Source organism: Paramisgurnus dabryanus, chromosome 12 (assembly GCF_030506205.2).
Source record: "Paramisgurnus dabryanus chromosome 12, PD_genome_1.1, whole genome shotgun sequence".
NCBI lineage: Eukaryota > Metazoa > Chordata > Actinopteri > Cypriniformes > Cobitidae > Paramisgurnus > Paramisgurnus dabryanus.
Genome location: NC_133348.1, coordinates 28,421,065 through 28,447,376, shown reverse-complemented (window position 1 = coordinate 28,447,376; position 26,312 = coordinate 28,421,065). Strand labels below are relative to the sequence as shown.

Here is a 26,312-nt window from a genome sequence, read left to right as displayed (position 1 = left end):
TATTCTGGCATTTCGGTAATTGACATAATAATCTCATTGCAGTATAAAACCTATTAAGATTTCACCAAATAATGTTACATTACAATATGAATGAAACACATTTGCAAGTAATTAATTCTTGAAAAGGCTTAAGTGTAGGAGACAATTTAAACCGAGGTTTGAATGAATTTGAACTAAGTTATGAATGATTTCTGAATATGAAGCGCTGTGGTCTCTTTGATATTTAGTAAAACAAACACTTAAGTATTCAAAGTTCAGCACTGTTTCTGGCATGAATGATCTTCAAATCATGTAACTTGAGGAGAAAAGTGATCAAATGTGATTTTTAACTAAACGATGTTAAGATAGACAACGCAAATCTCACAGATATCCACTGACAGAAGAAGCCAAGTCATCACAGAGACTGACAGCAATCATCTAACATCAAATCACAGCAGGAACCATCTGAGGTCATCAATGATATATAATATACACACATTTAATTTACTCTAGTCACGGAATTTTTGGCAAATTTTTGCGTGTCATTCTCATGGATCTCCCCATGGCATTCTCACGGATTGGTTACTCAACTACTTTTTCCTATTTTCAAACCATTGTCGCTTCGGTTTAGGGTTAGATTTGGTGTTTGCGTTAGTATGTCACTTTAATTATTGGTTTATACTACTTGTTCTGATTTATTCTTTTATACTTTCTAAATTTAAAATAATTGTCACCTGGCGTTGGGGTTAGAGTTGGGTTTGAGTAAGGATGTCATTTAATGTAAATCTAACCTCAAACCGAAGCGGCAATGGTAAGAAAAACAGTTGAGTAACCAATCCGTGAGGATGCCACGGACAAATGAGCAAAATATTCTGTGACTATCCCACGGAAATTCGTGAGATCTTGTTGAATTTACTGCTTACATGAAATCAAACTAGTGGTTGTGCGTCAAGGTTATTATAATAATTCGCTTTATTTAAATTTTTTTTTTTACATTTGTTTGCCATTTAAGGTTAATTTTAGTTTTAGCAAAGAATTTTATGGACACGCTTCGGTCCATTTGTTTTATTCTTATATTATATTCTGTGTATTGTATTTGTAACTAAAATGTTTGTTCTGTTTTAACCAGAGCAAGGTTTTGCCAGCTATAAACAGAAAACCAGTTTAACCTGTTTGGTGTTCAATTCTTTTGCAAATGAAGCCATACAGTGACTGAAGTGAAGATATGAAACTGTGCTAATTTCTTATAAAGTCATCTCTGCTTTTAAAACTGCAGACTTCTACTTCAGTTTTACATGCAATATTCCTGCACAAATCAAATTTGGTTTGTTTATAGAGTACTTTATAATGTTTCTAAATAACCAAACTTTGTGTGTACAGAACAAGATTAAACTTTAAAAAGAAAGAAAGACATAGTGTGGATGTGATGCGAAGCATCATACGAAAACAAAACCACAATTTCATCTTATGACCATGAATGCACCTGAGAAACAGAAATGCACCTGAGAAACAAAAAGTTTGTTCTTTAAATAAACTCAAATAAAGTTATTACTAATTTAGGCAATTCAATTTTAAAATACCATAAATCCATAAAGAATAAAAATTTAATAAAAAATAGGTTACGCTTTACTTGAAAGGGTGTGCATAAGACTGACATGACACCTTCATGCTGTTATAAAACTATATGACAGAGTTTTAACACTTAATGACATTTCAATGACAGTTTAATGTAATGTTAACCCATAAAGCTAGGTTGTATTTTAAGTTTGATAATTATTCTGCTATGTCATGTTTATGCCAGATTTATGACAAGTTATGATGTATTGGTAAATGTCAAGTTGTCATAACAAAGACATCAAAAACAATGTCATCTTTGCATTAAAAATGACATAATTGAACGAATGACACTTAATGACAGTTGTCATAAACATGCATAAAATCTTGTGGCACATGTCATGTCATAATTATGAAGGTGTCATGTCAGTTTTATTAACACCCCTTCAAGTAAAGTGTTACTAAAAAAGGTGTAAACACGTGAATTGAGTGACGTTACAAAAACTTGGGTTTCTGGAACTCCAAACAAGTGATAATGTCATAAAAACATTTTGGCTTACGCCTGTAACCCTTGTTCTCTGCGAAGGGAACTGTGTCGAGTAGTTATGGTCTCAAAACTGCTATAAAAGCCTCTAGATGGCCTTCACCTTAAGCCGTCAGAGCACATTTGACTCGAGGTATGGCGGCATCTAAAGCCTGGGATACATTTCACGATTTTTGGCTGTCCCAGACGAAAGATTTCCATCGTGAAACAATCTCTTCATCTGTGGTCCTATGTTGAACAGTGAGGTTCAAAGACATCTGTTTTCCGGGATTGTGACAAAGATAGCATACAATAGTTTTCTTACAGCGTTACAAATTTAGCATGATCAGTGCACAGTATGTTTGCTGCTACGACCTGCGTACTCGTATCTGTTTACCACTAGTGCATGCTGCTGACATTGCGCTAGCGTGTGACGATCCATGTCGTACAGTGTGATAAGGTAATGGTCTTATAGGAGTGCAAAATCCTGCAGTGTATTCCGGGCTAAAGGCTCTCAGTCCAGGATGTTTATGATGCAGCAGGCTGGTCCTCACCACTTACATTCATCAGATTTTATGAATTGGATCCTTTGAAAGGGACCGTCTCAGGTTATGGCTGTAACTCTTATTCCCTGAGAAGGGAATGAAATGCTGCGTCTCCCTTGTCATACTTCCGGCATCCCTGCCTGGCCTACTTCAGCCCCTTGAAGCTAAAGCCGGTTTGGCCGGATGACATTTTATACTTTCTCTCACCTATGACCTTCCGCCCTACTATTGGATGTTTTTGACATACATGCTCAGACGCACTGAGGCATTCCCAAAACATCACTACTGGTGACTACTAATTACTGGTAATTTTTTGCACCAGAAGGCATTGGTCTTTTTAACATAATTTCTGTGAATTTGGTCAGGTAACGGATCTCTGTGCAAGTGGGGAATCTGCCTTTGACACAAGGGTGAGTCAGGAGAGCAAAATATAGTTATGTTTTTGTGGGACATTTGCTTTTTCAGTATTATTATTAGTATTAGTAAAAAAAAGTTTACTGATTTGGCTGCCCCTGGAGATGCGGGATCACCTAAGCACCTAAGGCATCAATGCTGGTCCTGGAGGGCCGGTGTCTCTGCAGAGTTTACCTCCAACCCTAATCAACAGGGTTCCCACACCTTAGTTAACTTCAAATTCAAGGACCTTTCAAGGACTTTCCAGGTCCAATACCTTCAAATTCAAGGACTAAATATGGGGACACATTTCAGTTGAGAACAGGGTTACATCGTGTTACCTTTTAAGATACATTGTTACAGTTCCCTTTCGAGGGAACTCGCGCTGCGTCACTGCGGTGACACTTTGGGGACGCCTCCAGGGGTAAGTGCGTCTGAATGTGTATATCCGATTCAACCAATGGTGAGGCTTAACGACAAAGACAGGGTGAAGCGGAAGTCAGGAAATATTATGTCGCTATCTGAAATATTGCCAAAGACGGCGTTACAGGGATGCAGGAAGTATGGCAAGGGAGACGCAGCGTCTCGTTCCCTTCTCATGAAACAACAGTTACATACGTAACCAGAGACGTTTTCATGTGTCAAACAACACTATGCAAAAAAGCATTTTGGTATGAATCAACATTCGCATACAGAAGATATAAGCATTTAAAACTAACAGTTTAGCACGTGTGCTTAAAAAGTCTAGAATTTTTATGATATTATCCTACACTACACAGGGAATAATATGGATTTTTTTCCAGAAAACTTCTTGCATAAAATAGATTCAAGCACTTTCAATGATCTGTATCTATGTATGTATATTTTCAAAAACTTCCCAGGGCCTTGAATTTTTTCCCAGATTCACAAACTTTCAAGGATTTCAAGGACACGTGGAAACCCTGAATCAAACACACCTGAAGCACCTTAATTAGCTGGTTTGATTCGGTTTGGAGCTAAACTCTGCAGAGACACCGGCACTACAGGAGCAGGATACTGGGCCCTAAGCCATGGGCCAGCCCTGCAGACCGATTAGTCTGCTTGTAAGTGTTCTGTGTGTTTTGTTGTTGTACGTTGACGCCTTTATATTTAAGTCATTTCTTGTCGTGTTTGTCTCTTGTTTCCCATTTCCCTTATGTGTCATGTTTTGATTGGTTCTCTTGTTTTATGTGTCACTGGTCCATCGTCTTTTGTCTAGCTTTAATGTCGTTTATAATCTGCTGTTGGTGAGTCTTTTCTTGTTCATGCCATGCCTATGAATGTGTTTGTGTTTCTTTATATTTTGGATTAAATAAACCGCACTTGGCTTCACTCTACTTGCCTTCAGTAGATATCATTACACTGCTGCATTTTAATCACACAAAGTAGACAACTGTACAAGTGTCTGGTTGGTTTTCATTGTTAGATGATTTAAAATAACAAGATATGTTTTTCACCTTTGCACATACAGCAATATAGAAGAATATTACAACCGACATGTAGATTCATTAAAATATACACAGAATTTCTCAAGAAGAAAATGAATGAATAAAAAGCAGGTAACAGAGGGAGAAGTAAAGGGAAAGTTCTTGAACGAAGCCTAAGTGTCGTTGATCAACAAGATAAAAATATAAAATCTTTTGAATTCATTTCATATAAACTGCTGTACAAGAAATTCAGAGATGTTTACTGTTTTTCATGTTGTTCTTTGGGGAAACTGTTGGCTTGGCAATTTACAAAAATTCCTCTTTATGTTCTTTGATCCTCAAAGCAGCTGTAAAAAACTGCAGTAGGTCCCAAGTTTCTTTTTGACATTTATTAAAACTCATCGGTTCATGTTTCAGACGTAAAGATAACACACACACACACATACACAAAGCATTCGGCTGACTGGTGCCGAATAGATAACTGTTCTCAATATGGCAAGGCAAATAATAAACAAACAAAAGCCATGAGACTCCAGAATCATGCAGGGTGAAATCTATGGCCACATACACGCTACAAGGTTTATTGTGACAACTGATGTTATAAATTGCAGTAAACATTTTAAATCTGTTGTTGAATGTGGGAGGCTGAGGATCCCCGGGATCTGAATGAAGAATCACTGTCTTATAGGACTCTTCTCTGTATGAACAGAATACACAAGTCACTCCTAAAATCAGTTCACTGATATTAGCAAGGAGATTTATCATCCGGCGATTTTTAGTCGACCGCTGCTGAAAAAAGAAACTATGCTCTAGAGAGTATATACACATTTTCTGCAAGCAAAATGTCAGTACACGGGACACACAATGCAGTTGGCTGTCATCAGTTGTCGGCAACAGTCAGTGTAGCTGCGGTGCGTAAGTGGCCTCTATGATTGAGTCTCTATACAGTACTCTCCATAACCCACTCTGAGCTGTCTATGGTGCCTTTGCTCCCTCCAGCATCCCCCTCCTCATCGCACTGCAATAGGGTCCCATTAACAGACAGACTGCGTTTAGTCCAGATACTGCTGATCCTGCGCGGATATGAACGCAGCTGCTGCGCCGTAGACACGGTGAAGTCACCCATGTCAAACGAGCGGCTCCTCTTGGGTTTAGAGTCCAGCGGCAACATGAACAGCCGACCGAGACGCGAGTCCGGCATTCGGCCCAACAAAGGCTCCTTGTCAGTTTGGGGCGCCCGAGTTGTAGCCGCAACTCCGACAGAGCTCCCAGATGGACCGGACTCCTTGGCCTGGCTCCGAAGCTCAAGCGACGTAAAGGCCCCTAGAAGCTGGTCTATGTTTCCGAGGGGCTTGTGAGGGGCAGATCTCCAGATGTTTGCGAGAGCTTTGTTGGGACTACAAGAAGCGGCATCTGCTAATCCGGAGGATGATGAGGACGAGTTGGAGGAAGACGACGACAAGCTGCTTCGAAGAGTGCTGCACTTAAATTCGACCTCTTCGTCCCGCACCTCCACCACAGGCTTTGTTTTGGGGAGCGGTACAGGCGCCCCATTCTGCCACAGCCTTCCTCCGTTGGTTTGCGAGGGCATATCACTGACATCGCTCAACTTGCCGGAGAGTTGGTCATCACTGTCCCCTGCTTTATACCGCACCATGAGGATCACAATAAACACGAGCAATGTGGCCACGATCACACCACCCACCACGAGGATCATGGTGCCGCCCAACAGTTGCCCAGTTAGAGCTTGGCATTGCGGGTAGTCGTCCCTGGTAAAAAACTGCACACAGCCCACAACATTAGTGGCAGTGAGAGTGGTGGCTGAATCATCCCAGGCTGCCAGGACACACAGGTCATAGCGGGTCCCAGATACAAGGTTGGTGATGTGGAAGGCCTTACTAGAAGAAGGAATCATCCTAGGAACACATCAAAGACAGAATAAGCAATAATAGGTTATTTATATTTACATTTATTCATCTAGCAAACGCTTCTATTCAAAGTGAATTACAAATGAAAAAGCATTTCACATTTTGTCAATGTTTGATTAGAGTTGAAGCTAGGAAAATGAAGACAGAGGCGTTTAGTTCTATAAACTGTGTTATAACTGTGCAAACAAAGACTCTACAGCTAGGGTGGAGGTTGACAGCTGGAATTTTGAAAAAGAGCTGAGAATGTAGGAATTTTATTTCTGTCACAACCTGCACCGGCTCAGTAGAATGATATATCTTTGCCTACATTTCTGCATAACCTGAAATACGTTGCTTCATCTTTCAGGCACTGGAGGCGCTTGATTTATCTTAGTTTTGATGAGGATTCATTCAAGGTTACAAAGCAGACAATACTGAACATTCTTCAGTTCATGCTTGTGTGACTGTGGTGGATAAATGCCTTATGTCTTTACTGTCAGGATTGATCGTGTTTGGCTGAGGTACACTTTAAAAAAAATCTTGTTTTTTAACCCATAATTGGATCAAATATTGACAAACCCAACAGTTGGGTTATATAAACGGACAGAAACCAAATGCCTCTAGACATTTCATGAAAAATTGCAGCGATATGTACCTTGGGAAATGTATTTTAGTATGTACTGTATGGTGAGTTAGCCTGGGTTGGTAACAACCCTTATTTGGATTCTTGAGCTTCCAGAAATGATCAAACACTATTAATGTTTATCCAGTAAAGTGGGGTTTTAGGTGGTCTTCTGATTGGTCAATTTGACTGTATCAGGTTAGGTTTAGTCACATGGCCAAGGAAAGTGAATGTTTGATATGCCAAGTCAGTTTATCTGAGCTTCTCTCTCTTGGATTCTGCCCTTTATTTACCTGAGCTCTGGGGATCAGGCCAGTTGGCCAAGCTTTCTGTTCTAGAATCAGTCCAGCTGCTTTGCAACACTGTTAATTGTGAAAAGTGCTATGGATATTAAATTAAATAGAATTGTGGCATTGTACTTTCACATTGGCTACTTTTTTATGCAGCTATGTGTCTCTGTACAGTAAAAAAGTTATCTTTGCTTTCTTCTTCTTCTTCTTCTTTATTTATTCTTTACGCCATTCCAGCATCTATGGCTACATTCATGAGAGAAGCGGTTAATCCATACACAAGTTGATCCACACAAGATAATCCATACACAGGTTAGGGGAGGGGCAAATTGGTTATCTTTAATTTCTTATGCCAAATACAGCCTTCAATATGTCTATACAGTTCATTCTCTGAGAGGGGATTATAAGATGATGCTTACATGGATTTACAGAAATCATACTGAATTTTATGATGTTTTTCAGTGGAGTAATCTAATTCAAATGGATAAACAAGATTATTTTTCTTAACCCACTGAACATTGGAGGGGGGGGGGGGGGTAACCGTGCCTGTTATTTATTAATAAAAATAATAATAATCTGTTTTATATGTGTTATTAGTTTATTAATTTCTTCTTTCCTGTCCGTCCGTCTAACGATAATCTATCTAAGCTGTTTGCCGGAGTATTTTAAACATTAAAGGCATTAATGTATAGCCTTACTTTACAACTTAAGTAACTTAGTTTGTCTATATGGTTTTCATAGTTTTTATTTATTTTTATTGAATGTCATCTTGATCACCTGCTCCTCATCTCTCTGCTGCTATATTCACTTTGAATCTGTTTTAAAAACATGTATAGAGATTACACTTCAAAACTTGATTTATGTATAATCATCCTCAAATTCATACATAAATGAGAAGCTCTAAAAAGAAAGAAATTACATTAAATATTAAACCTGCCATTAGGCTGCAGTGCTTTGCTGTTTTAATGAGAAAGCCACTTAAATCGTTCATTCAGCCAAATCATTCAAAAGTCAGATTCATTTTGGGAAGAAAACAAACACTAATGTGAAGAATTTTGTCCTTGATGATTACAAACACTATTAAAAAATGAACTAACATAACAGAAGCCTGTTTTGGTAACTTGTTATACTGATAGTTATGGTTAAATTGCAACGGATTAGTTGGCTAGTGTAACCGGTCCTACTCGCACCTGCCCTGGGCGGGACTCGAACTGGTCCGGCATGGAAGTTGGGCACTCTAACAAGGAGGCTAAATGCTCTCACTGACTAGCCGGCCTCTGTTTCACTAAGTTACGCTAAAATATATGTGAAGTGTGTTTAGCTATTACACGATACCTCCTTCTCAGTACATGATTTTAAATAACCTCCCTCTTTGCCCAGCAGCACTTGACAAGCTTTCATTGGAGAGCTGCATTAGTTTGGCGTTACCTATCAGTTCAATGAAGGTGGGCGGGGTTTTTTGTCTGATTTATTATGACAAACTCATATTTGATCAGGAACAAATGTATTGTTACAAAATAAATAAATTCTACATATTTTTATTTGATCTACTGTGATTTTCATTTTAAAATATTGGGGGGTTTAAAACGTATGGTTTTGAATAAGGAGGTTACCGCCCCACAACCTACACCCCTGCAACACATTCTGTAATCTGTTATTATGGGCACTGAAACAAAAACATGCTTTTACACTCTACTCATGGGTTACATGAAATACAGCTACATTGCCGACATTAACCCCAGCACATTTCCCAATTGGCTTTCTTTGGCACAAGGGAAATCGATGGGCAGAGTAACCCATCCGGCTCTGACACACACTTGCGCGCCCTCATTAGGCCCAATAGTGTAAACATGGCTACTGAGGATTATAAAGCTTGGCTATGATATGAGCTTGTTTAGTCAGTTTGAAGTTTTCCAAGAGCAGATCATTCAGCATTCATAATGACGAATCACGCAATGAGTCTTTTCTCATGCTGGCAGAACGTAGACATCTGTGAGTATTTGGACACGCAGAAATAAAGTTTATTACATGAATTTAGCTGTTTCTTCAATTCAATTAAATTCTTTAATTCTACGGTCACTGTCAACTCAACAAAGACTACAATGAACAGTTAAGCTTTCTATTGACAGATTTGTTACTGTGGATTTACCACCAAAGCTGTACACACACAGAACAGAGCAAGCGTCTGTCTGCTGTAAACACACTGCAAGATATTCAAGTGGATTGTAAGGCAAACAGTCTTGGAAAAAAAACATTATACCACCCTAAATTCAAATGGTTTAGTATTTTTATCATTTTGTAAATGTGTAAGATGTACACTGTTTTGTACCTGTAGATGAGGACTTCATCATCGGAGCAGTTGTACTGCAACTGGTACATTTTTACTTTAGGAGATGCCTTGTTGACAGACCACCTGACTAAAGCAGACACCGCGGTCACCTCAGACACGGACACCGCCTTCTCTGCCTGGCTATTGGGAGATCCTTTATTGTTCCTTGAGGTGCCTGTAATGTCCGACAGGCGGGACCTGGGTTGTGATGCTTGGCCTGTACCATTGCTTAAGTGGGGTAGTTGAATAATCGACAACTCCACCGAAGCAGACGACTCACCAGCCAGGTTGGCAGCGATGCAGGTAAAGGTCCCATAGTCCTTTGACGTGGTTATCAGGATCTCTAGTGTGCCGTTGTGGTATACCACAGTGCGGGATGAGTTGCCAAGCAATTGATCATCAGGGGCAACCCAATGTATCGATGGAGTGGGATCTCCAATGGCTTCACACCGTAGACTGGCGGCCTGGCCCTCCAGAATTACCATCCTATGGGTGTGTTGAGTAATCAATGGCTGCTCGCACAAAAACTCGTCCTCCCGAACGTTCCAGAAGTAGCGTCCCTTCAGGCCAGGAGGGGAGGCACAAGTCTCCAGGTCATCGTCTCGCTCCAGACGCCGGAACCAAAGCAATTCACAATTGCAGTGAAGTGGATTCCCTCCTATGCTTAGCGAAAGTTGAGGAGCAAATGGTGTGGCCATCACTTCTGAGTCCTGCGCCCGGGCAAAGATGGGATCCGGAGAAAGTTTCTGAAGCCGGTTAGAGGTGAGGTCCAAACGGGCCAGCCTCTCTAGATCCACAAATGTCCCCTCAGGAATGTAGTCCAACAAATTGTGGTCCAAGCTTAGCTGATGAAGATTGATCATCTTTCGGACCGAATGCCAAGGCAGAGCGTAAAGGTTGTTGTAGGACAAGTCCAGATCTTCAAGTGATGCCACAAGATCCTCGAATGCCCTCTCGGAGATGCGACCCAACTGGTTATTATTGAGGATGAGATGCTGCAGGCTGACCAGCCCTCGCAGGTCATCTGGGCCCAACTCCACTAACCGGTTGTTATCCAAATGCAGAGATCGGAGTGTCTCCAGGTCACTGAAGGAGAATGGCTGGATGTAGCTAATTGTGTTGCGGGAGAGCGTAAGGTCCACCAGATCTGTCATGTTGGCAAAGTCCTGCCGTGTGATTCGAAGAATGTAGTTTCCCCCTAACCGGAGCTCCACGGTGCTGCGATCGATATCAGGTGGTACAAAGAGCAAGCCTTTAGCTGGGCACAGGGTTCCCAGCGACTCTGATAAGTTCTGGCACACACAGTATTTGGGGCATGCGTGGGCCATCATTACAGCCATACTCAGGACCAGCAGCTGATAAAGCACGTAGTCCATGGTAAATTCACACAAAGGGACCTGGAGGAGAGAAATAAACAAGAAATGATGATTATTGATATGAAGAATCAGATCAAGAAACAGATCAACAAAAAAGTCAGTTTCTTTGCATTAATAAGTTCATTAAAGTTGTCCCAAGATAAGAACTGATATTGTTAAAAATTTTATAGGTCCCCTTTTTCCTGATCCCATTTTTCAAACTTTAGTTGTTGTGTAAGGTTGGTGTTAGACCATTAGTAATACCTGCAAAATGATAAAGTTCAAAGTTAACTGCCAGGCAATATATTTTCTTTAACAAAATTCACTTTTCAAAGCCTACAGTGAACGACCAGTTTGGACTACAACCCTTTACTTCCCGGTTGAATGACGTCAATAAAAGAGTTTTTGACTAAACTCCACCCACAGGAATACGTCAGTCGCCAGCTAAGCTCAAACAGCTCTGCTAAGCTAAGCTGCTGTCAAACCACAACACACTAAACAAACTACACAATCAGGACTTGATAGAACAAGTAAGACATCTGTCCGTTTTTAGGTCAGTGAAAACAGCGTTATAGAGATAAGTACATTTTGTGAAAAATACTGCGTTTTTATATGAACATGAACACGTTATATTGTGCACCGTAAACACAATCAAAGCTTCAAAAACACAGGAAAAATGGGACCTTTAAGACAACTATATTAAAGGTTGTGATCCGCTTCAAATGTTGACTAGTGTAAGATTTGCAATGACTCTTCGGAGCCCAATAAAAGTGGCACTAAATTTCCAAAGCCAATGTGACTCAATTCCACTTTTTCTCTTACTGTATGTTGCACAGATCTACCGAGCCCCTAAGGTGACATTGGAGTAAAAAAAATCTATAGTTTAGATTTATGTGCTCACGTGAAACTTTCATGTGCTCACATGAAACTTTCATGTGCTCACGTGAAACTATTGCGTGCTCGCGTGAAACTATCGCTTTCACGTGCGCGCGAATAGTTTCACGTGCTCCCGCGATAGCTTCACGTGAGCATGCAGAACTAAACTTAAAAAAAAATTCTGCACATGAAAGTTTCACGTGAGCACATGAAAGTTTCACGTGAGCACATAAAACTAAACTATAGATTTTTTTTACTCCAATGTCACCTTAGGGGCTCGGTAGATCTGTGCAACATAAGAGAAAAAATTGAATTGAGCACATGAAAGTTTCACGTGAGCACATGAAAGTTTCACGTGAGCACATGAAAGTTTCACGTGAGCACATGAAAGTTTCACGTGAGCACATGAAACTAAACTTTATTTAATTTTTGCTCCATGTGCCCTTAGGGGCTCCGTACAGATCAGATATGACCGGTGTGAAGCCTATTTGAAAAGTGTTTGAAAAGCTTTGTCTCTGCCGTAAATGAGCATTATTTGCCTCAAACACATCTTTCGTGCAAGATGAAAAAGTTCGACTCAAGAAAAGATTTCGCAGAGACCATACACTGATGCTAAACCCGTAACTGTTGGACCTTTTAGACAATGTACAGTAATGTTAATCATATTATTAATGTTTGTAGACAGTAGGCTATATAAATATTGTTAGCAGCTTAAAAAAAACTGATGTCATCCTGCCCACGACTTGGTGCAGGATATTGGTTTAATTATATCTTATATTATTTTATCAACACACAAGAAATGTGTAAGATGACTTTTGCATTTACATAAAATAAAGAGAATTGCAATAAAACAAGTTTTTTTCTTCTTAACGTCTCACTGTTCCTGTTACCCAAGCATAGAATAATAAAAACACTTTAATAAGCCATGTCATCAGAACCGAACTGAAACCGTGGATAAAGAACCGGCGTATGTATTGAACCGTGGACTAACTGTATTGTTGCATCCCTAGTGTTTATATAACCTTCAGAGGACATGCATTGAAAAAATTTTCAATGCAGTCTGCATTCAGCTATCACCACCAGAGAGAGACAGGCAAGACAAATAAAGGCACTCTGTGGTCTACAGGAATATTAAATGTTTGCCCAATGACGCATGTCTTTAAATCAGTGGTCCTCAATCCTGGTCCTCCACTGCTCTGAACATTTTGTATGTCTCTCTTTTCTGACAGACTCAGTCCAATTCAATGGCTGCATCTGAAATTGCATACTGTGACAGTAGGTACTGAATAAGATAAAGTACCTACTCATAGTACGTTCTATATAGTATGAATATGGAGAGTATGCTGACAAAACAGGACATCACAACAACTGTTTGTCTGAGTGCTCTGTTCAGTCAGGCACAGCAACAACACACATATGAGTTTCAGGCAAATCAGTCTTCATTTAGCCAGTGACAGATTAATGTATTTAGGAAACTGTTTGAAAGCCATTATTTCTGCAATTCTGATTGGTGGATTATAGTGTTTTATTATATATAGTTTCCATAGTGAGATTGTCCAAACGTCAGCCTGTAAGATGGCAATACCTGATAGTATTGGGTGAACAAAATGCAGAAGCTGCTTTACTTTAAGGAAAGCTGCCAACACTGTCACGAGTGCAACCTTCTTAAACATGAGGCCATTAATCTGAGCGCTTCATTGATGCCTAGGTGCGCTGTAAATTTCTTGTGTGCCAGGGAGCAAACTTCCAGGTCTTAAACCCCTGCACGCCTGCCAACCTCTCTAGTGTGAGGAAATGCGCATTACAAGCTCTCTTGCGCATGAAAATCCCACAAGCTTTCTCACGCAATGCGCATTGGTGTCGCAAAAACTATGATGATTATAATATTAACTATGATGATAATAAAACATTAATGGCCAAACAGGCCAACTATCATCATGAAAGCTAGCGCTATCTATTGACACAACCCTACTGGTCTAGAAATGACAGACTTTAGGACACCGTCCCTCCAGGAGCAGCTTAGGAGCACACTGATCATGTTATTAATAATCACAACTAGATGACAAACACTTCAGGCCCAGAGCACGAGGCTAATGTATTCATGAAAATCTTGGGTTTTTATTTACCACATTACATCTCACAAGCAGCTGAGAGCATCATCAATACAAACAGCGTAGAAATCATTAACACAGCTTCTTTTCTATTATCAGGGTCACAATGCTTGTATGAAGCATTCAGCTGGAAATATCCTGTGTGCGCTGAGATCTGATGGAAATGAGTCTAGTTTAACACGTGAGCCATTAAAGTTCTGCTCAGTGTTACATCAGGACACAGAGAGACAGAGTTACTCCGAACTAAGCGATGGATCTGTACAGTATGTAGTAAATGAGCACCATCAGCAGGCCGTATCGTTATAAAGTCACGTTGCAACATGATCTCACAAAGTTCCGTGGGATAGTCACAGAATTTTTTGCTCATTTTTCCGTGGCATTCTCACGGATCTTCACATATTTCCGTGGCCCTGCCACGGACTTTCTTTTCCGTGGCATTCTCACGGATTGGTTACTCAACTGCTTTTTCCTATTCTCAAACCATTGTCGCTTCGGTTCAGGGTTAAATTTGGTGTTTGCGTTAGTATGTCACTTTAAGTATTGGTTTATACTATTTTTTTGATGTATTCTTTTATATTTTCTAAAGTTTAATCAATTGTTGCCTGGTGTTGGGGTTAGAGTTGGGTTTGGGTAGGGATGTTATTTTTGTAAATCTTACCCTAAACCGAAGCGACAATGGTAAGAAAATAGGACAAAACAGTTGAGTAACCAATCCGTGAGAATACCACAGAAAAGAATGTCTGTGGCAGGGCCACGGAAATATGCGGAGATCCGTGAGAATGCCACGGAAAAATTAGCAAAAAATTTTGTGACTATGCCACGGAAATTTCGTGAGATCAGGTTGCACCTAGAGCAGGGGTTCTTTAAGGACTCGCTTACATGGGAGGAACACAACTATTTTTACACTCTTAAAATTAAAGGTCCTACACAATCTAAGTACTGGTCCCTTAAAGAACCTTTAGGGCCAGATTTACTAAACGGTGCAATTTTGCACGAGAGCGCAATTCCAAAAAAGCGCTGATAGGGGTGGTAATATCTGCAGATTATTTACTATAAATGTGCAAATTAAAAAACACAGGGGCAAAAGCTGAATTTCCTAATGACCAACGCAATCTACTAAAAGAGCAGCGCAAATTAGTTCAGGGTCACAAATAAGCAAAGCTGATCCTCAGGTGGGTGATCTACTAACGCCCCAAGTTCGAGTTCATCACCTCGGACCTCGCAAATGAAAATTCAGGGTGTGAAATCCCAGCTAAGTACACTTAAAATGACCTAAGGATGAACATGAAGGTTTACAAGAAGTTTTGAAATAACTGCTATTGTGTGACTTCTCCTGTGACTCAACAAATAACACGGTTGGACAATATTTTTGAATAATATGTTCTTCTGGCATTACAAATAAAAGCGCTAATTATCCACTGCGCATCTTTAGTAAATCACGCCTAAAATAATGGTTTGCGTTGGCACAAGATGTTAGTAAATCTGGCCCTAAACATCCAAAGAACCTTTTTGTTTCACAATAAGGTAATGAAATAGGTACTTCAGACTACATGAAGGTAAAAATAAATGATTCCTTAATAGCAAATTATTTCACAGGCCCTTTCTGCTATAGATAGCGGATCCCACTTTGAGAAGCCCTGACCTAGAGTCTCTTGACATTTTTGTTCGTAATAGACACTGATCTCATTGATTACCAGTTAAAACAGGCTTAGCTTTCTCTTCCACTTTTATACATTCTTCTTTCAATGAAATAAAACAGGTCTGTTGTTACATATTTACTGAAGTCAATAAAAAAAGCTTTTTTAAGAACAAAACTTGATGCTTTTCCAATCTGTTTTCTTGTAACCCGTTCCATTCTGTGCTCATTTGACTGAGAAAGCATGAATATGGTCTCATTTTCCATTTTGTGCCTGATGTGTTGCAAGAGTTTACAGACAGCATATGATGCACAGTAAATAGCAATGTTATATGTAGTAAGATGATTAAATGATGATTTGTGTCACAGCTTCCAGTGGACAGAGACGACACACAGATAAATAAAGTTAAAAATATGAATAGAAATAAAAGAATAAAACAAGATATGAATACAAATACACATATTATACACTCTCAGAAATAAAGGTACAAAACTGTAACTTTTCTGTCACTGGGGCTGTACCCTTTCAAAAAGTTCAGCTTTGCACCTAAGGATTTCATTTTAGTACCTCAGAGGTACATTCTGGGACCAAAGAGAGCTTATTAGTACCTCAAAAGTACATATTAGTATCTCAAATGTACAAATTGGTACTAAATATTTACATATTTGTACCTAATGGTCCATACAATTACCTTTCTAAAGGGTGCTGCCCCACTGACAGCTAGGGTACATATTTTGACTTTTTTCTAACAATGCAGGTCCTTAAGGTACGGTAATCTATCCAAAATTGTATTCTGTTTTGTATTCCTGTAAAGGTACCAAACGGAAACTTTGGGTACAGCCCAGTGACAGAAAAGGTACAGTTTTGTACCTTTATTTCTGGGAGTGCATATAATTTATAAACATAACTCTTAACTGTAACAGTTCGGCCCAACGATGGAAAAGGGCTATTTGTATACTGTAATAATAGGGCTGAATTCAGAATGTTTGTTTACATTGATATTAACAGCTAGAAATTTCAGCGGTTTATTAACATCTGCCAATTTGTAACCAGACGTTGTCTCGCATCATAGACATTTCAGCCGAGTTGATGTTAGCAAATGCACAGCATTACTGTAACGAAGCGTGAAATCCTGACTGGCTAAAATATCACAGACTCTCACCATACCAGCTGTGATTTCTTAATGTTTTTATTACCAAAAACAATTTTAATTGAAGGCATCATTCTGTGTAAAGGCAACTTGATAAAGTGCTCATATCAAGACAAAAAAACTTGTTAATTCTGCACATAAAAATGCACATTGGAAAATTTGCAATAAAGTGGCAAGATGCATTTAGTCAAAATTTAGTCAAATTTACAATTTACAGATTGAGTGATTACTTGCTCAATGCAGATGAAACTGAAAAATAAAAAACAGTCCCTCCATTAGGTAAATGAAAATATAAAAAAGTACAGGACAGTACTTTAAAATTAGCTACACAATCAAAAATGGCTTATGATAGAAACACATTTGGAATGTTAAAAAATAAGGATTAAGAAAGCAAAATCTGATTGTCTGTCAATTCCTGAAAATTCTTTAAAAACTAAACGGAGACGGAATAAAAAACGGACTGGTCAAAACAGTACTGAAATAAGGCCGATTGAACAAAAGAATAATGATACAATTTTACAGAGCCTTATTACTGTTTTTTTACTACATGAATCCAATAGCCCAAAGCTTCACAGCTCTATGAATGTACTAGTACTGATGCTGGTATTAACAGCAGTAACTGAAAGAGATGTAATTATGTCTCTTACAGTCTCAAAGTTTTCAAAGGGCTAAGGATTTCTATGGCATGAAAACATTTCTGCTGAAAGAGATTAGTTCTGTAATCCATTAAAGTACATTATTACTATTAATATTTTTTTAAAAACCTGTGGTTGTGACTTCTGTGTTTAAAGGTGGTGATGCCCTTCGATTTATAGTTAGTATTTTGCCAAAATCAAAAATTGTTGCTAAACAAATTACTGATCATTTCTATGTATGCATATTTTATTCTGTGTCATCTGTAAAGCTGCTTTGCAAACACTGTCAACAACTGCGAAAAGTGATATAAAAATGTTAGGGAGAATCAATAGAAACTTCACAAATAAGGCATTAATGAATAGAGGTGGAAGGGCTCTGTTTCTTGATTTACAGAAATCATGCAGCACTGTTAATCATAACAATCTTTTGCATAAATTATTTCTTTTTGTTTTAAGCTTGTCTTAAATCCTATCTTTTCCCCAGTTCTCAGTCTGTCAGAACTGAAAGTCATAAATCTAATTGATTGTATTCATTGAGTTCCACAGGGGTCTGTATGAGGCCCAGCTCTCTTTAGTATGTACATAAATGAATTGCCTTCTGTGTGGGACCAATATAATACCTTAATGTATGACAAAACTTATTTCACACATGGTAAAAATGCACTAAAGCTTGCTATCAAGTTAACAGATGTTATGGTAAAGTTAACCAAAGGTGTTGAAAACAAATTTTTTAAAAACAGTATGTAAGGATATAGTGTTGATGTAAAGCATGATTTCGTTGTTAACTCAGGAGAAAGACTACAAGTGGTTTTTGAAATAAATATCTAGTGGTATATTTAGACTCCTTTCTCTCCAAAAAAAGCATGCACGTTTGCCATCAATATTAACTATTTTATCATAATGTTCTGTTATCTGCAGTAATAAATAGCACAAACCCTGTGAAAGGATAAAACTATTAATACTTCCTTTTCATATAATCAGCATAAAGAGCCTGAAAACTGAACAACCAAGCCACCAGTCATCATTTATTTCTATATGTGCTTTGCAAAGGCTCTGTTTATATCACGGATCTCCTCAATTCCTCTCCCGGTCACCAGAACTCTCATTCCCCTGAGTATTAACTATTGGACTTTTTTCCCATCATGCCTTGCACCACCTGAACTTTGTTTACCAAACTATTTATAGCAGAGATTCGCTCTTTGGCAGCATTGTTTTGCCCAGGCTGACAATTCTGAGCGTTCTCTTCTTCTGGTTTAATTTCCTGTGTTTTTATTCTGCCTGGTTTATCATCCTGATTATTTGCTGCCTGCCCTGAGTCACTGTGCCTGGTTTGCGGTATCATTATTTGCCTTTTGTTGTATTAACCTTCGTGTTAATAAACAGAACAGCTTTTGGATCAAAGGCATTCCCTGTTACAGAAGGCTTGGTCACAACAGGATCCAGCCGGTTCTAGCCCATCTTACCATCGAGCTCTCAACCCAGGCCAATTATGTTAGCAGTCCACCAACAGCAACTTTCCAGACACTTCACCTCACTGAGGAACTGGAAATTTGTGCATGAAATGTGCGTACGGTTGTTTTTGTGAACAAATCATGATTCAACAAAGAGGCTTTTTAAATAACTCTGTTGTTGTTTTTTGGTTTTCTTTTTTCAAACTTGTGCAATTGAACTGTTGTATGAAAGCAATATATCGCTCTCTGAGTTGCGTGATATAGAGCTTTATTACACGGCTCTCTGGAATGCTTGATTCTGATTGGTCAGTTGAGACATTTGCAGGTTCGTTCTTTTCAAATAATAACCGCTCCAAAATAATAACGCATAGCCGGACTACTTTCACGAGTAAAATTGCTCCGCGCCAATAAAGATCAATAAAGATTACTGTCTGTTTGGCGCCATCTTGTGACAAACACTCGACAACCACGACAAGACACAGACAGCTTACTGAGACTGAACTTGACAAAATAGAGCATGACAGCTACGAAGCCAACACACACAAAAATACAGAATGGGCATTAAAACTTCTCAAAGACTGGCTAAAAGAGAAAAAATGGAGACAAGTATGAAGCAGAGGATCTTAATAAGGTATTACGATCATTTTATGCATCTGTGCAAAGTTTCGCGGAAGGATAAAAATGTTAATTTAAAACAAATATGCCAATAAAATGTTTCAAATTCATATTCATGTTCAGTTTTTTTTTCTTATGTTGCAAGTAGCCGTGTAATAAGCGGGATAATGTAGAGGCAGCCAAGACCCTCCGCTTCGCGTCGGGTCCTGATCACACTGTCGGGGCTTATTTCCCAATAACTACCGACTGCCTCTACATTATCCCTTACATATTACACTCCAACCCCAGCGATATTGCTTAATTATAATACTTTCTGTATTATATATTATTATGCATTATCTATATTATTGTTATATACATTATAGTATGCATTATTATAGCCTACATATTTTTTTCAACACATATAAAGAAGATGCACATAATGACAAATCTTAATGCTTTCCTTTCTCACTTTTTAAATCTATATATGTGTCACGATCAGAGGACGGATGAACCCAATCGCAGACGAAGTTGCGGGGAACAGAAAACACTTTATTTATAAACACGAGGGGGTACACAACATGAAACACGGTTTGCAGACAGATAACACTAAACTTGACAAGATAACTAAACTATAAAACAACATGAACACGAGAACAATACAAAATGAACCTGCACAGAACTAAGGACACAATGACATTATATAGAAGAAACCAAACAAGATAACAGGGGGAACAGGTGATGGGAGAAAATCAATTATTACTAATAAGCAGGAGAACGAGGGGGCGGGGACAAGAGACAAGACACAAGGGGCACATGACCCAATAAGCAAGGCCATGAGCCTCCACATAGAGCTTGGGACTGCCAGAACCCTGCCATCATGACCAGATACAAATACAAAACAAGAATCCTTGGCAGGATCCTGACAATATGAAAGCGTCTGCTTTTTGCCTAAACGTCATGTAAATGTAATGAAAAGTCCAAACGTTAATCACTTGATCTCCGCTTTAAATATTCATTGTTTATTACTACCGAAGCTTAGAAGCACAAAAACTAGTGTTCAGACCAGCCCTAACATTTTGACACATTTTTCTGACAGTGCAGGATTAGAGCGAACCTCTGCCGTGTACTGTGGCGAGTCTGGACACATAAGGGTCCCAGACCCCAAACGTCCAACTCAAGCACAAGGTGTCAGCCTGAGGTCTACCTGATGTTCTCTGACAAATCCATTTTGGCCAAGGCTTTTAATCGATTTTGGGGCAGCGGGCAATTTAACTGATTAAGATTTTGCTCAAACGAACAACGTTCCATTAATTCAATGCACTACCCCATTGGCAGTCACTGTGGAAACATCAATCATATTACTGATGACATTACTCTCCAGGTTGGAGCACTGCACTCGCAGTTCTACGTTATTCACACACCTCATAACCAAGTCATCGAGGCTACCTATGGATTCACTGTCACAATCCACAAATCACCTGCCAAGAAAACCAAATTACACGCTGGGGCAATTTCCATCTGTCCAGTTGCATCACTCCTGTTCATCCAGTCCAATTTCACACTACTCAGCTTATGGAGGAGAATCAGGCAGCACCTCTGAATATCATAATCTAGGGTCTCATTTACAAAACTGTGCGTAGGATCTATACTAAAAGTTTACGTGCGCCCAAAAGCCAAAAGTGGCATATGCCAAAAATTATTCAGATTTATAAAACCATGTGTGTGCACAGTCACACCTGTAAGCAATGTTCCCTTTATAAACCACAGATCACCTGCAAGCATGCGTACCTGAATCAGCCTCAAATTCCGCCCTGTACACGCCCATAAATAGTCAATGCAAATCACGTCCTGAATGCTGATCCGCATAATAATGAGAATGGATGCCAATTGTTTATTCGCAAGATGGTATGCCCTCCGCCAATAAACGCAAGCCATCTCCATTTTTTCTTTCTCAATAACTTGCACATGTGTGTGTAAATATATATTTTTCAATATTTTAAATGATTTGGATTTAATATTGGATTTTACAAGATGTAGTAATGGCCTGTATGAAACAATTATCATTCAGTGCAAGCGCAAAAAAACAGCTGGATTTATTTTTCATGATAATGTGGATCTAAAGTATGATATGGAGTGAAATTAAATGTGTGTGTGGCATCTACTTATAATCGTTCATCTGACGTACTTTCTTCAACTCACTTAAGTTCAAGAAATCACCATCTGTTTCGCAAATTCCATTTTTCTCAAAAGAGTTTACTTACAGGTGCACACACTTTTCCCATCAAGTTTGTATTTTATAGATCACCACCTTTGGATGGGAAGTGCTATTCCTGTTTTTATAGCCCCGTTTTGTGTGTACGCACACTTTATAAATGAGGCCCCAGGCCATAGCTTTTAGTCAGACTGATGCGACACAATTTGGCTCGCGGGCTGCCAGTTGACAAGCCCTGCCTTAGTATGTTCATCGACCAATCAGAATGAAGCGTTCAAGAGCCATGTGCCATAAAAACACAGTTAATAGTCCCAAACACTATATACAGATGCAGAATGATTCATAAAACTATAAAGTTACAAAAGTTGAAGAGCAAAACCTCTCAAAATCGGCCACGGTCATGTTCTTGAATAATCTTCTTTTCTATTTAAAGGTCATTTCCATGTAATGGTTTTAAATCATTTCTGACTAAATGTCCCCTGGTCTCAGAAAAGTATATCCCATTTTATGCCGGACACACTGTATGATTTCAGCACAGATTTTCCCTCCCAGACAGTTAGATGTGAAAATTGCAGATAAATGCCTGAAATCGGTGCTTGTTCACATGAGTGACAACTGTGCAGTGTTCATTGTCAAAAACCCAGTCTGACAGAATCTCAGATAACTTGTTAAGACACGCCAAATATCTGGACATGTCTGTGACGCACAGTATAAACGTGTTTTGAATGAAAATGACATCAGCGATGACCTCCAGAGGAAAATATAGAGCAAGCGTAAAGTTTGTAAAATTGTTTTTTAGCATGCATAGTTTTAGTTTCCTTAAACTTTTTACTTCTTGCTGCAAATCAGTGCACATACTGTACAACAAGGATCACAAGCTTATTGTGGGTCTACCACTTAAATAAATCAAATGAGAGGTCAGGTGTGATCTTGAGTTATTTCCTGTTTCACTTGTGGCTTCTGGTGTTTGGTTATATAGTAAAACGTAGTTTGCGGACCAGACAGACAGAGACCAGACGATCTTTTCTATTTTAAAGTTGTGTAAATTTGTGAGGCCTGTCGGTGATCTATTGTGTAATGTGTGCACAGCAGCAACTACTATAAATACCACAACAAAGAGTCGTGGGGGGGAGAACAGCATTGGTGTACACATCATTTGTTACTTAGTATTTATCTATCTTAGTATAGCTATTACTAATTTTAAATAAACTAATTATTATTATTATCATTACACACAGGGTTCCCACACCTTAGTTAACTTCAAATTGAAGGACCTTTCAAGGACTTTCCAGGTCCAATACCCTCAAATTCAAGGACTAAATATCTGGACACATTTCAATTGAGAGTAAGGTTACATTGTGCTACTGTAATGACACGTAATGAGCGGAAGCAAATGCAGGAGTAAAATACACAATGTTTATTAATAATAAACACAGAGAGAGAATTGGGAGTCAATGGGGAAGTAACCGTCCGGTGTTGTTGATGTTGGCAATGGTGGCGAAGACTACAGTGGAAGTTGGTGTTTGAGTGCGACGTTGGTGGAGTGGTGAGCAGTGGTGAAATCCAGGCTGAACACGGGAACATCCACACGAAGACGACGACGACGACAATACACATCCAACTGTAAACGTAATCCAACAGACACAGAACAACCAAACAACACGGAGCCGAACACAAAGTGAGAATCTGGCAGGGAACAGAAGGTCAGGTGAGTATTTATGGAGGTGATGTAATGATGAACAGCTGGAGCGAGACAATCAACACACAGGTGAAGGGAATCGCTCTAACGAGCACATGGCAGAGGGTGAGTGAACAAACACACAAACACATGACACGGAGGAAACAGTGGATTTCCTACCGTGACAGTACCCCCTCCCCTAGGAACTCCCCTTGACGTTCCCAGCCTGCTCTACCTGTAGATTGAATTCATCAATAAGGCGGTGATCCAGTATGTCTCGAGCAGGAACCCACCTTCTCTCCTCCGGACCGTAACCTTCCCAATCCACCAAATACTGAAATCCGCGTCCCCTCCGTCTGGAGTCCAGAATACGGTTAACCGAATACGTGGTCTCCACATTAACGATACGAGGCGGGGGGGAACCGGGGTACTGGAAAAGAACTACCCCCTGGAGGTGAAGATGATGCGGGCGGCGTGGGTGGCGCAGTGGGTAGCGTGGTGTGTGGAGATCGCTGGGAGAGCTCGGACACTTTCGCCACCATTGCATGGACGGCCTTCCGCATATCGTCAATGGCTTTATCCTGATGATCCATCCTAGCCAACGATCGCTGGAGAAACTCCTCCAACGAGGATATGGGTTGTTCTCCCACTGCTTCCATGTTGGCCAGATTCTTCTGTAATGACACGTAATGAGCGGAAGCAAATGCAGGAGTAAAGAGAGAAAATTGGGAGTCAATGCGGAAGTAACCGTCCGGTGTTGTTGATGTTGGCAATGGTGGCGAAGACTACGGTGGAAGTTGGTGTTTGAGTGTGACGTTGGTGGAGTGGTGAGCAGTGGTGAAATCCAGGCTGAACACGGGAACATCCACACGAAGACGACGACGACGACAATACACATCCAACTGTAAACGTAATCCAACAGACACGGAACAACCAAACAACACGGAGCCGAACACAAAGTGAGAATCTGGCAGGGAACAGAAGGTCAGGTGAGTATTTATGGAGGTGATGTAATGATGAACAACTGGAGCGATACAATCAACACACAGGTGAAGGGAATCGCTCTAACGAGCACATGGCAGAGGGTGAGTGAACAAACAAACACACACACACATGACACGGAGGAAACAGTGGATTTCCTACCGTGACAGCTACCTTTTAAGATACATTGTTAAAGTTCTCTTTCAGGGAACTCGCACTGCGTCACTGCGGTGACACTTTGGGGCGCCTCCAGGGGTAAATGCGTCTGAATGTGTATATATCAAATTCAACCAATGGTGAGGCTTAACGACAAAGACAGGGTGACGTGGAAGCCAGGAAGTATTTCGCTATCTGAAATATTGCCAAAGACGGCATTACAGGGATGCAGGAAGTATGGCCAGAGAGACGCAGCATCTCATTCCCTTCTTAGGGAACAACAGTTACATATGTAACCCGAGACTTTTTTTATGTGTCAAAAAGCATTTTGGTATGAATCAACATTCGCACACAGAGGATATAAGCATTTAAAGCATGTGTGCTTAAAGGGATACTTCACCGATTTAGCATTCAGCTTTGTATCTGTAGAAACCCGGCAGTATTACTGAATGACCATGTTTCCCTCCCTCATTTCCCCCTGAGAGGAGAGATATCTGCATTTTGGTTCTGCAAAAAAGTCCTCCGATGATGTAATATGACGATTTTTGCATCATCGGAGGACTTTTTTGCAGAACCAAAATGCAGATATCTCTCCTCTCAGGGGGAAATGATGGAGGGAAACATGGTCATTCAGTAATACTGCCGGGTTTCTACAGATACAAAGCTGAATGCTAAATCGGTGAAGTATCCCTTTAAATAGTCTAGAATTTTTATGGTATTATCCCACACTTTTTTTCCAGAAAATTTCTTGCATAAAATGGATTCAAGCACATTCAATGACCTGTCTCTATGTATGTATATTTTCAGAAACTTCCCAGGGGCCTTGAATTTTTTCCCCAAGATTCACAAACTTTCAGGATTTCAAGGACCTGTGGGAACCCTGAACACACTTTGAGAAAGATGACATTTTACATTTAGGCATTTAGCAGACGCCAAACCTCCCTTCCCACAGCGGACATCCATGATCCCCATCTCCCCTCGTGTTTAGAAAACCTAAACATTTGTTATTTTCCACAAGATATTTGTTCAAAAGGTCAGTTTATCCACTAGCCAGACAGAGAAACAAGCATATACTGGATGTTAACATGGTCTCAGGTGAGTAAACGTGACAATGCGTGTGCTTCCGATGAAAACGTCTAAAGAAAACATGGTATTACTGCAAAATACATGAAACCACGTGAATACAAAATATCAGCAGTGAAAGTAGCAGTCTGTAGATTTTCAAACGGACTTTTATATTTATTGTGTACCAATCGAGCACATGTATCAAATTCTTCATAAGATTTAAAGTTATCCAGAGATAGTGGGATAATGTTTTGTGTGTGTTGCTTGTTCGTGACTCACTCCTCCCGCAGGACGCCTTTGGGATTTTTTTCGGAAACATTTCCTACAGCTGATCTGTCTTTTATAAATCCGATAAAACTAAAGACTCTTCAGAGATATGAGGGATGCAGTACAACTCTATAGGTACTCAAGATTAGCATGAGATGAGCAGAAACAGCGTGTGTTATGGGAGCTTTAAAGAACTATCAGCCCACACCAATGTCTTCATATCTGTCTTTTAGCATCAGACTGTTTCTACTGAACAAATGAATTGACTTGAATCCTAATCGCATGAAGAAAAACTAAATAAAAACTGCCTTTTAAATGTGAAAAACATTTCCTGTGTATATTTGATTGTATACATTATTTTCTGTGGCATATCATACAGATAGTGTTTGACCCTGAATATTTCATTAAACTCAGTTAGACTGACACAAGAACAATCTGAGGTCAAATAACAGAGCAAAACTCTAATGCTTATCTGTCCTAAAACATCCACAACAGAGGAAAAACTGTAATGACATGTACAGTATGAGTTAAAAGGGTCACAGATATATAATCTC

At 39.6% G+C, this 26,312-nt stretch overlaps 1 protein-coding gene across 1 annotated transcript in view; it reads right to left on the bottom strand.

The window, feature by feature from the left end:
* Positions 1-4,813: 4,813 nt before the first annotated feature.
* The window catches only part of lrfn2b (leucine rich repeat and fibronectin type III domain containing 2b), a 199,498-nt gene continuing 177,999 nt past the window's right edge, over positions 4,814-26,312 (bottom strand). The window contains exons 3-4 of the mRNA XM_065257406.2: positions 9,588-10,984; positions 4,814-6,355 (exon numbers count right to left, since the gene is read on the bottom strand). Of these exons, the coding sequence (XP_065113478.1) occupies positions 5,380-6,355; positions 9,588-10,984 (2,373 nt within the window). The 3' untranslated portion in view covers positions 4,814-5,379. The remainder of the gene's footprint in view (positions 6,356-9,587; positions 10,985-26,312) is intronic.